We start from the raw sequence: 11,986 nt of genomic DNA, 5'->3' as shown, positions 1-11,986 counted from the left end.
GCAGATGTCGTCATCCCAGAATTGAACCAGGGATATTTCCCTTGAAATGTGTAAACCATTACACTACAGAGGCTCTCAATGTAATGGTTACACTATTTTTTCACCTGTGAGAAGTTTATGGAGTTTATTGCACTGCATTTCCTGAGACTAGAGTACTTCAGCACCACATTCATACATGCTATCTCTTTTTTAAAAATGAGCCAAGGGAGACATTAGAAATATTTCCTTTTTTGTATTTTATTAAAAAAATACCAACACAACCGAAAAGGAAAAAAAAAAGATATGTGCATTTAACAAAGAGAAGAAGATATACATACATTCTGAGTTGAATGAGAACATTATGCTTTGTGTACAGTCGTGCTGTATGTGCCTCAATCCCACAATCAAAACAAAACATCACAGTAAAAGAAAAAGAAAAATAAGTTATCTGATTCACGGCTGTATTGAAAAAGCAAAGGAGTAAGGAATAATAAGTTTCTTCAGTGCTGCTGTGTAAACCTTAAAATGCTAATAAGAGTTCTCAGGTGTGGTGACTTGTCCGGGAAACTGAGCAGCGTACGCAAAGGTTTGACTGACATAACTTAAATAACAGCTGCACGACGTAGAGGTTAGCCCACCTCTATTAAAACACCTCACTTAACATGTAGTAAGTACCACATTCACAGCCAGCAGACAACAATCAAAAACCGTAGCTCTCATATTTCCATAAATAAATAAAATAATCTATTACCTATTTACAGTGTTTCTCGATTAAAATTTACAAACGTAAAAAGACGACACCAAGATATATTTACAGAAAATATATACAGAAACAGTTCATAGAGCTGTGTAAGAAATCATCTACAATCACTTTTACCTTAATTATCTTCATAGCAAGAAACAGAAAAAAAAGAAGAAAAAAGGATTTTCAAGCATTTTCTTCATTTTGGTTAACTTCAGAAAACGTAGCAGCTTTGGTGATTTACAGTGTAAACCATATGTAATCCACCACACTCATATCTTATGGATTCAAACAGAAAACATTAGAGATGACGGCAATATAAATGACTGACTGTCAAACTCTGTATGCAGGATAACAGAAGGCTATATATGATGCTGTGAAGACTATCAGTGGAGTGCGATTACTAAGGCATTTACTGTATGTGCATCCATAAACTTCACTAACCTAAAAGAGTGTGACTGGAAGGCTTACGGGAGTGTTAAGACAACATGGTTTAGGCTTTTCAAGTTAAGCTCGTAAATCGGCACCTAAAGGTGTTGTAACAATCTGTATCTTTTTTTTATCTATGTTTTTTAGGCATAAAAAACATAGATAGCATCAAAAGAATCACGGCTCCAGGACTAAGAACATCATCTACTGAAACTATCCAATAGTCCTTCATTTAGTAATAATTTAGTGGTCGGACTGCTTTATGCCCTATTTTCCTAAGTTTCAAAGATTGTTTCCTTTTCTTTCAACCCTTTTGCAGGCTTGGACGGCACAGTGCTGAGGTCAGAGACATAAGCCACACAATGAGGTCAACGGAGAAAGGGAATGATGTTGTTAAGCAGCGGTTCTTGTTTCCAGCACTTCAAATAAAACGAGTTTTTTCTTCATTGGCAGGTCAAGCCATATCCGTGTCATCCATGCTCAGCATTTGCCGCTGGAAAAAAAAGGAGCAACATCGTTTGAGCAAAGCTTTCAAACTGATTAATTAATCTTTTTTTTTTTTTAGAAACAATATTTCTAAAATGGTTTTAGGTTAAGATACCTCAGGATACACGTAGCCGTCAGAGCCATTCCTGCAGATGTGTAACTCATCCTCGGTGGTTTTCTGGTACACGGGGTTGTCAAAGTGAATGGTGTTTGTGTTCTTCCTATGCCAGTGTCTCCAGAGGTACATTGCTCCAAATACCAGAAGAGCCAAAATCACTGCAGAAGAGAAGAGTTACAATGCCATTCAATGAAAAAGAGAGCAGATTAAGTATCCTTGAGTAAGTGAGCAGGTTTAAGATATCATGTTTTGTTTCACAGAGAGCTGTGAAGAGCTAAAAAGTAGGACTTACTCAGTGGCAACACAACGTAGAGAGCAACAGGGTGGGAGGGTGGGGCTTCTTCAGGCTGCACGGCTGCTTGTCTGTCACCTGCAAAAGCAGAAAATAAATGTTTTCTTCATACAGTCTCTTAAAAAACGATAACATCTTATTTGACATGAGCCAGAAGACAGTTAGCTTAGCGTCACACCCAGTGGAGTGAGTCTAGGAAGTTAGCCATAAAATTACCCATAAAGATATAACTCAACATCATATCACCCAATAAATAAATATCATTCAATAAAACTACTACTGGTCATTTCAACCAGGCAGTAAGTAAGTAGTTAGCTTTCTGTTGTTGTAACAGTTGTAACAGTGCCAGTATACAGTAAATGTCAAAATAATAAATTCTATTTTGGCAAAAGTTAGAAAAATACATACATACAATATGATACCAAAAGCAGCATCAGTGTTTTTGGCCACAATTTAAAAAAAATCATAAATAGGATGAGAACAATAATCTGAGTGTCTAAAAATGTAAAGAAAGTTTCTGTACCTTGAGCAGTGACGGCAGGCTTCTCTGTTTTCTGATTAGGCTGCACAGCAGAGGTAGTTGTGGGTTTCTTGGTGGTTGTAGTTGTGGTCGGGTCTGGCTGCCTGGGTGTAGCAGGATCTGTGGGCCCTTTTGGTGGGAGCGGAGCAGCAGTTTTGGGAGGCGCAGCTGTGCTTTCTGCAAAATAAAAATAAAGGGTTTAATTTCAGGATTTGATGTCAAATTCTATCTTTTTTAGTAACAAGAGGAGCGGACGTTTACCTGCCACGCATTTCTTCATGTCAGGTCCCAGGACCATGCCATCAGGACAGGCACAGGTGTATCTGGGAGACTGTGGGTCGTTCTGAGGGGCAGGTAGGCACAGGAACTCACAACCTCCATTCGTGCACCAGTTCGAACCTAAAATAAAACAGGGAAGGCATTAGAAAAAAAGATTCTAATTTCACAGATTATTTTTTAATATCTCTAATGTACAAATGTTTCCTTACTGGCTGGCTGCTTCAGGTTGTGGTGCAGTATGATGTCTTCTGGCTGGCCCAGGTCGTTTGCCAGCTCAGTGATGTCGCTTCCTGTCAAGCGGTTGGCACTAAACACAGCAGCGTTGTTCATGTCTGTCCAAAATACTTTCTCCTGTTTTTAGAAAGAAATACAACTTGAGTTAAACCGATTAAGAATTAGTGCGGTGCTCAACAATTGAAGCTCTGGCTTTGTATGTTAAACCATTTCAGATAAAAACCCTCCGTGAACTTTGTTAGACTTGGACTGGCTGGTTTTAGCAATTTAAGAAAACAACTAGTGTTGCCAATAAGTCAGGCAGATTTGTGGTTCCCGTCATTACCAAAAGGATTCATCCTTAGTGGCAGTTTAATCAAATAACAACAATCCCTTTGACCTTACTGAGTCATAGTTAATCTGGGAATACACTGCCTTCATCACTAACCTCAAAGACTGTCAGGGAGAGTGGGTGGGAGAGTTTTTCCTCATTAATAATGAGACTGTGTCGGGCCCCTCCATTCACATCGATGCTGGAGAGAGAGTGCAGCTTGGAGTCCACCCAGTATAGACGTTGGTTGACCATGTCTGGTAAGAAAATGAAACACACAAATAATAGTTTTGACTACGATATTTTCATTACACAGTAAATAAAAATCACTGCTAAAAATGCATTCAGGAAGCTGTGCTTACCCAGGGTGATGCCATTCGGCCACACAATGTTGTCTTTTACTAAAGTAGTGCGATCTGCACCGTTCAGCCCACTCTTCTCAATCTTAGCTTCTTCACCCCAGTCTGTCCAGTACATCAAACTAAAGAGGACACAGTAAAGAAATCATGAGGCTAAAGACAAAACGCACCAGTTCATGTCAAACTATAATAATACATTTTATTTATAGGCGCCTTTCAGACCCTCAAGGTCACCTTACAAAAACACATGAGCAATAGCAGCAAAAAATATATATTAAATATGGTAAAATAAAATTTAGACATAAACAGTCATAAAAGTATAAAGGCAAATATAAAAACTGGGCAAGGTAAAAATGGACTCAGACAGATCAGGTGTATGCAATTCTAAATAGATGAGTCTTGAGACGTGATTGAAAAGTGGTGAGACAGTGTGTGGTCCGGAGAGCAAGTGGAAGTGCATTCCAAAGTCTCGGGGCAGAACAACTAAAGGCTCTGAGTCTAATGGTAGTCAGGCGAGCAGGTGGAACTGACAGAAGGGAAGCTGAAGAAGAGCGGAGTGTACGGAGGGGTGAGTATGTATGGAGAAGATCGGATAGATATGGAGGAGCAAGGTTATGAAGCGCTTTGAAAGTGAGAAGCAGGATCTTGAAATTGACACCGAGGTAAATTGGAAGCCAATGGAGCTGTTTAAGAACAGGTGTTATATGTTCAGTGGATCTAGTGACATTAATGTAAGGAAACGTACTCGCTGTGATGTCTGTTTAAACACTTACTTGTTTACTGGATCGACTGTGATGGCTCGTGGCTTGTCCAGGTCCGTTGCGATCAGGGTCTTCCTCATACCGCCATCCGTTGTTGCTACAGAAATAGTCTTCAAAACACTGTCAGTCCAGTAGATGTTGCCATGGATCCAGTCCACCGCAATGCCCTCTGGGGCCTCTATCCCACTTTCAACCACCACATTGTGGTGAGAGGAATTGCCAGCCACATCTATCATAGAGCTGTTTGGAGGAAGGCAAGAGTGGAGAGATTAATTTCATCTGCATCATTGAATGAGAGCCACTCCATACTATGCAAAATGAAGCAAGAAACTCATAAAGAAATGTAAAAAAGAAAGGACACAGATAAAGATTCTTACCTGTAGATTTTCTTCAGAGACAGGTCAGACCAGAAGATCATCTTGTTTGGCATATCCATGTCGAGAGCCACTGCGTTCTTCAGCTGTGGGATCACACGCACGTACTCGCTGCGGTCCACTGTCAGCTTCCTCACCTCGTGTTTGATGGTGAAGTACAAGGTGGGCACTGTGCCTGGTGGAGGCAGAGGAGGACAGTTCGGTTAAACTTGCTTGTCTTGTCTGAAGGTTGCGTCACAGGATCAAGCGTTAAGTGGGTTTAAGTGGGCTTTCTTTCTAACATTACCTGATTCAGCCTTGCAAGTTTTGGTCGCAGGGTCAATCATATAGCCCTCTTCACAATCACACTTGTAGCTGCCTGGCAAGTTGATGCAGATCTGAGTGCAAGTGTCTGGCTCAGCACATTCGTCAATGTCTGCAGAATTGAAGAAGTTGGCTCATTTGTTTGTTTCTATTGTGCACATTGTTAAATGACATGTTTACGATCTGTCTGGTTCTTAAGAGGCAGAATTTTAAATGTCTCCGTCCGCTCACCTTCACAGGTTTTGTTGTCCGCCTTCAGCCTGTATCCAGCAGGGCAGGAGCAGTTGTAGCCAATCTGCAGATCGTTGCAGTAGTGAGAGCAGCCGCCATTTCCGGTCAGACACTCATTGTTGTCTGCAGAGACAAACAGGCAAAAAGCTTTCAAATAATATTCACGACAACCAAATCCTTAGCTGACCGGGAATTTACTCATTCAAACCACAAGCTATGTAGGTCAAGTCAGGTATTCTAGTCATATTTCCCTACAGGCTGGCAGCCATGAATGTGTACAAGATGACTTCACTTACCACACTCTTTCGCTGGTTCATCAGACCCGTCCTTGCAGTCGTTCTGCTTGTTGCACACTTTCTCCGTGTCGATGCACTCCCCACTGCGACACTGGAACTTGTTTGGGCCTTCACATACTGTGGAAGAGACCAGGGGAGTATGAATGAGACCGCAATGTAATCATGTGGGACTTTCTTTCTTTTCAAGAAAGAAGCTTTTGATTACAGTTTGTGGGTGAAACTGAATGAAATCTTTTTACCTGTATCACATTCAATCTCATCAGTGAGGTCCCCGCAGTCAGCACGTCCATTACATTGGAGGCTTTTGTTAATGCAGGTGCCGTCCTTACACTGGAACTCATCTGAGCGGCAAGTGGAATGAGCTGGAAGAGAAGGAAGAAGGTAAATGAACGAAAACACAAAAAGAGAGATGGAGAGAGAGAGTAATGGAATAGAGATTAGAATAAGAAGAAACATAATACCAGTACCTCCAGAAAATATTTACTGTCAGTCTCCATTAAAAATGTAATGTGCAGGTTGGCTTTAACAATAAGAAATTTTTAAAAACTCACTGCAATTAGCCTCGTCCGAACGATCCTGGCAGTCGAACCCTCCGTCACACTTCCAGTTGCCAGGGATACAGTCCCCATTCGCACACTGGAACTCGTGAGGTCTGCACGTCTTCTCTGGCTTCCTTCCTTCACAGTTCTGGGGCCACTCGTCAGACCCATCGGAGCAGTCTCTGTCTCCATCGCAGCGCCATATCGCAGGCACACACATTGAGTTGTTGCATTGGAAGGAGCGAGAGTTACAGGTGGGTTTGGGACAGGACGCCTCATCTGAGCCATCTGAGCAGTCGTTGTCGCTGTCGCAAACAAAGCTCTTGGATATGCACTGGCCATTGGCACAACGAAACTCACGGTCGTCACACTGCTTGGCCGCTGTGGTGAAACATGAGAGGAGGATAGGAGTTAGAAATCGATCAATTATGATATCAATAACAACACTTATTACATATTTATTTATATGTATTAACTAGACTTCAGGATTATAAATACACTACTAGTATTAGCTTTTTTTTTAAAGATTACTTGACTTTAAGTCTGTTCTTCAAATCCCTTTTGAGATATTATTATTATACATTGAACAAAATTCATTCTTGCCAAAAACACTTTCAGTTAGTCGTGTCTTGTTTGTGGATGCTTTAGCATGAACTTTGAGGTGTAGAAAAACTCGGCTCTGGTAGAAAACTTACTGCAGTTTTTCTCATCAGCGCCGTTAGTACAGTCGGCTTTGCCGTCACATTGCCAGTCTTTTGGTATGCACTGGCTCATGGGATCGCCACAGTTGAACTGCGAATCCCGACAGATTTTGACTCCTGAGGAGAGAAACATGAAGCGTGACTCATTTCACGTGACCACAGAGAGACACAGCTTTTTGCTATTATGTCGTAAAGCTTAACAATCATTTACTTGTAGAAGCTGCAGTGACTTTGTTAATGTGTTTCTGATTCCCTGTGGTGACAGTTTGATCCAAAACTTTTTTTTAATTTGAATTATAAGTTAGTGAACTTTCTGTTTTTTTAAATATTTTCTAAATATTAAAAAACTATCAGGAAATTGGTCAGTCAAGCATAAAAAAACCTCAAGAATCCCAAGTGTAAGGTGTAGCTGATATGTGATAACATACCGCAGCTAGCGGGCAGCTCATCACTTCCATCACCACAATCATCACTTCCATCACAAATCCACCTGCGGGTGATGCACCTCCCATTTCCGCACTTAAACTGATTGGCGTTGCATATGTAGGCTGCATCTGTGAAAGACAAAAATCACAACTGGAGTTCAGTGTGACGTGAGGACAAACTGCCACCCTGGTTTACATTCAATATCACCAGATCTTCTTATCAGCACTCATCAATTAGCTCACAGCTTATTGGCCCTAAAAAATGTTATTACTGTGCTGTTGAATGACTGAAAAATACACACGGAGGGAAAAAATTACAACTGAAGGCCACTGAAGTTCAGACAAACAACGGTGTAAAAAAGAAAACAAATCCAAATGTGCTAACAAAGGAAATTTGTTAATGTGTTACTCAGAGTCAAAGACAGTGAAGTACGGATAAGTGATGCTGTAAAAAAGGGAGAGAAAAAACAGGTTTTTCTTATTGCTTCACTCAGGAAATTAACAAATTAAGTTATTGACACTGTGTCTCATGTTAGAACTAATCAAAGTGACTTCAATATAAAGTATTTGGACAAAGAATTATTCCCCCGAAGTCATTCACATGCAAGGCCCAGTTTTTACAAACTTAGTCAAAAGATATAGACAAAAACAGAAAATGTATTCAGTCTCGTTTCTCTCTTCAGCAAAGAGTTGTTTATCTGGGTAAATACCCTGGTTTATGTGGCTTAAACGTGTGCCACATCAGATGTGTACAGATGGACCATGGCAAAGCATCGTTTCATGTAGGAGACAAACGTTTCACTACTGTGTTTAAAAGTTTAAAGCTTTGCAACCTTAAACTGACCATGGTTTCTTTCAGGCTCACAGGTCGCGGCGGTCACCTCAGTGAAATAGCCATTAAAAAAAGCCGGACACTGCCCCAAATATGCGTCATCCTCCATCCCCTCCTGAGTGCCTGTCCTTCCTGTGACCTGGAGGCTTAGCTTATTGTCAGGCTATCCCTTTAAGACAATAGCATGGGAGGAGTTGAACCATCACACCACCAGTTGCTGATTGGTCCCAAAGTGGCATTCCTCATAACAGCATCACCACAGTGACCCGCAGATGGAGGCGGAGGCTCTAAACAGAAGAAATTCTGTCATCCCAGAAGTGTAAATGAGTGATGATGCGTTACAAAAGAAACAGAACAGGTCTGACTGATTACGATAAGTTGGTGCGGATGGTTATAGCACAAAGAGAGGATGCTTTCTCAACACTTGATATGTGGCCAAGGGTTGCCTCCCTGCTTTTCTGGCACTGTGAAAAGTAACACTGAATTGAAAAATGTACTGTATTTCTTGTCTTGCTATTTTAGCAACATTTAGTTGAGTCTCAGTTTCCCTTAAAGGGGGGAAAAAAACGCTCTGCATGTCCACTTCTGACACAAACGTAGGATGAAGCCTGGCAAACAGCCAGCAGAGGTTCCAGGAACAGACTTTCCAAAACATACTAAAGAACTAACGCACATAGAGCACGTTATTCAGTGCTCATTTTACATCTACAGCAAACTTTAAAGAACTCACACTCATTTCCCCTTTATGAAGCAGCCATTTAAATTGAATCCACTGAAAAAAAAGGAGGAACCAAAGCAGGTTAAAAGCTGCTTCTTCCCGATCTTTAAACTTTCAACCTCGTCCCCATGGGTGGAAAATATAAACTTCCCAAGCCTATGTTTTCATTTTCCACTGCTAATGTTTCCCACAAGTCTCTTTAGTCTCTCATTAAGACTGCTAAGTAAAATGAGGTTTCCATGAACTCTTTACCGTAAGTCTTTCTCAGAGACAAAATTAAAGTTTGCACCTGGCTGATGACAGTGATATACTGGTAAGTTCTCTCTGTTTTGTGTTTGACATTTTTAGACCTCAATGTTCAAAAATTCCCCAACGGTTCGTGGCCTCGTTTGCCACTTTGTTCATAACATGTCATAAAGCAAATTTGTGAACACTGCAGTTTAAATAGAAACTGATCTTTATCACTTTTAGTCAGTTTATAATCTGAAAACTAAGTTCAGAAGTATCACTACTGCATCAAAAACTACCTCTAGTCTATCTAGTCAGCTAGAGCCTTAAAACCTAAGACCACAAACTGCCAGTATGTTTACTAGTTTGAACAGGATGTCAGACAGCTCAGGTAGAGCGTACTTTGTTTCTGCAAGAGAAAGTGCACCCTCCAGTTTCTATTTATACCCACAGTATAAACCTTCAAAGCCACCAGACCTCACACATACAACACTACCATACAAGGCTATTCAGGCACTACCTTAAACACATGCCCGGCCGCTATGGTTCAGTTCAAAATGTAGTAAAGCTGAAGCTTGTCTGACAGCAGAAACTGGCTTTACAGAATCAGTCACAATGCTGAGTGACAACAATCATCCCTTGTGACTACATGAGACTTTGTTCTCTAACAATGCATTGCTGTCTTTCTGTGGTACGTGTCTGCAATATACACACACCAGAAGCCTTCATAAAGAGAAGGTTTTATTTATTCAATCATATACCCAGCAGTTAATTAATAACCAGGATGGATATCCATCACGAGGACCGGCAGCACTCACTTGTGCATTAGGTCTGGATTTATGATGATTAGTCCGGTCATGTAGCTGCACTTTATTGAGTCCAGTGGAGTCATTGCCTGATAAATGAAGACAGTAATGTGCTCGAATGACGTTAGATTGAAACATGCTTTGAACAAGTGCAAGACTTGATAGTGAGGTGGCCATCTGCAGAAGAGCAAAACTTGCAATGCTTTACTTTGTAACCTTCAAATAATTTTAGTATTTTAAGCCTATGAAAAGACTATGTTAATGCGTGAATGATTCCTATACTCTAAAGCTGGAGGTATTTCTAAATGATAAATAGGCAAGACTATAAAGTGTCTCTATTTGTGAGTCACTGCATTGTAAAGGTTTCTTCTCCCATGTAGGAAAACGAAGGCTTTTATTACACACACACACAGACATGCACAGCTATACATACACTAGCAAATATGATGAATGGAAGCGGAAATCTGAAAAGCTCTTGTTGGAGAGTACAGATTTTAGGGAGGGTTAATGAAGCAGGGGGCAAAATTGTGCTGCAGAACATTGATTCCTCCGAGGGAGTTCACTCATTCAGTGACCATGTTTGAGGACGACAATGGTACGATGTAAGGATCAGCCCGAGACTTAACATGGCACAAAAGCCTGAATGCTAATGATATGAGGGAACAATTAAACACGTTTTAAATACTGAATCTTCATTAAATGAATGTTTCATTCCCTTTTTAATGAATGTTAATGTTTCCTCGTGTTAAATATTCAATTTAAGCCAGTTATGGGATATATCCGCCTTTTTATTATCTGCTTTGTTCAGTTAATTCTCTTTAGTTCATATTTGTATTCAAAGGTTTCTGCGTCTCTTCTGGCTCAGTTTCCCCCATTTTGCGTCACAGTGGAAAACGTAGGCTACATCCTGTCTTCTGTGAGGCCTGGAAACCTCTGAGTGTCCAAACTGTCCATTAACATGTACATTAACTCATTCTTTATGCAGTCAGTAAAAGTACTTCGAAGCTATTTCCTCGGATACTTTTCAACAAATGTGCGCAGCTACAGTAAAAATGCAGACTTTCTTGCATCCAATTTCCTGCATCCCGCTTGAAGGAGGAAGCCTCGCCTTTCAGCCGCACCCTCCACCCCTCCCAGCTCCATTCCTTGACAACGGCCTTTTTGGGCCACGCCCACCCGAAACTCAAAGCCGGCCGGCAAGTCGAGCATGGTTGGATGTTCTGTTTCATTTTACAGCGAAACGAACCAATCAAAACGCCGTGCGTACATTCATTCATATATGCAGAAATCGTAAACCACGTTGTGGAATTATCGTCAAAATTATTGACTTGTATATCTTTATGTACCGATACAAAGAATCAGGTTATTACACCTTTCATTAAAAAAAAAAAAAGAAAAAAGAAAAGAAAAAAACACGAGAAAGGAAATGCAGTTACCGTGAAATCTATTTCCTTACCTGTTTGAGGCAAACAATGAATAAGCATCAACAGACACCAGCAAGCGGACAGCCCGGCGAGTCCCTTCCAAATCCCAAACATGTCCCGTTTCTTCTTATATTGTCAGCTACAAAATAGAAGTCAGCTGCGCGCACAGATGTGAAAAAAGAAGGAAGAGTTCGCGGTTGTATCTGTGCGTAAAAAGAATCCGGAGGAGACAGAATCACAGAGGAGAGTCACCCAGTGCTGGTCCGTGAATGTCGAGTGTGAGCAAAATATATTAAGGAGCCCGTGTCACATCTCACCACTTTCTATGAGGCTGGCACGAGGGCGGTGCCAAACCAGTGGTGTGATGTTTGAATTTGGCCTTGAGCATTGCTTGGGGGTGGAGCCTGCTGGTTCCATCACTCCACCATGAAAAAGCATAGCTTCCTCCTGTGTGTGTGTGTGTGTGTGTGTGTGTGTGTGTGTGTGTGTGTGTGTGTGTGTGTGTGTGTGTGTGTGTGTGTGTGTGTGTGTGTGTTTTAGAACGTATAATATGTCTGAAAGGAAGAGGAAACTCTGACTGCACAATAAAGTATCTATCTG

At 41.0% G+C, this 11,986-nt stretch overlaps 1 protein-coding gene across 1 annotated transcript; it reads right to left on the bottom strand.

Moving 5' to 3' along the window:
- Positions 1-216: 216 nt before the first annotated feature.
- LOC146707937 (low-density lipoprotein receptor-like) lies at positions 217-11,689 on the bottom strand. The gene is made up of 18 exons (XM_085459563.1): positions 11,419-11,689; positions 7,382-7,507; positions 6,948-7,070; positions 6,265-6,633; positions 5,953-6,075; positions 5,714-5,830; positions 5,418-5,540; positions 5,170-5,298; positions 4,887-5,058; positions 4,522-4,749; positions 3,752-3,870; positions 3,507-3,646; positions 3,055-3,196; positions 2,828-2,965; positions 2,570-2,743; positions 2,047-2,124; positions 1,752-1,912; positions 217-1,643 (listed from the first exon to the last, which is right to left on the bottom strand). Exons 1-18 carry the CDS (start codon positions 11,498-11,500, stop codon positions 1,605-1,607), a joined length of 2,583 nt encoding a protein of 860 aa, XP_085315689.1. The 5' UTR covers positions 11,501-11,689; the 3' UTR covers positions 217-1,604.
- Positions 11,690-11,986: the final 297 nt, after the last annotated feature.

The sequence above is a fragment of the Copadichromis virginalis genome, linkage group LG6, assembly GCF_057382275.1.
Source record: "Copadichromis virginalis isolate Kocher_CV1m ecotype Utaka linkage group LG6, C_Virginalis_male_GT1.1, whole genome shotgun sequence".
In the NCBI taxonomy this organism is placed as follows: Eukaryota; Metazoa; Chordata; class Actinopteri; order Cichliformes; family Cichlidae; genus Copadichromis; species Copadichromis virginalis.
The sequence above is the reverse complement of the archived record's forward strand: the minus strand, read 5'-3'. Positions and strand labels throughout refer to the sequence as shown.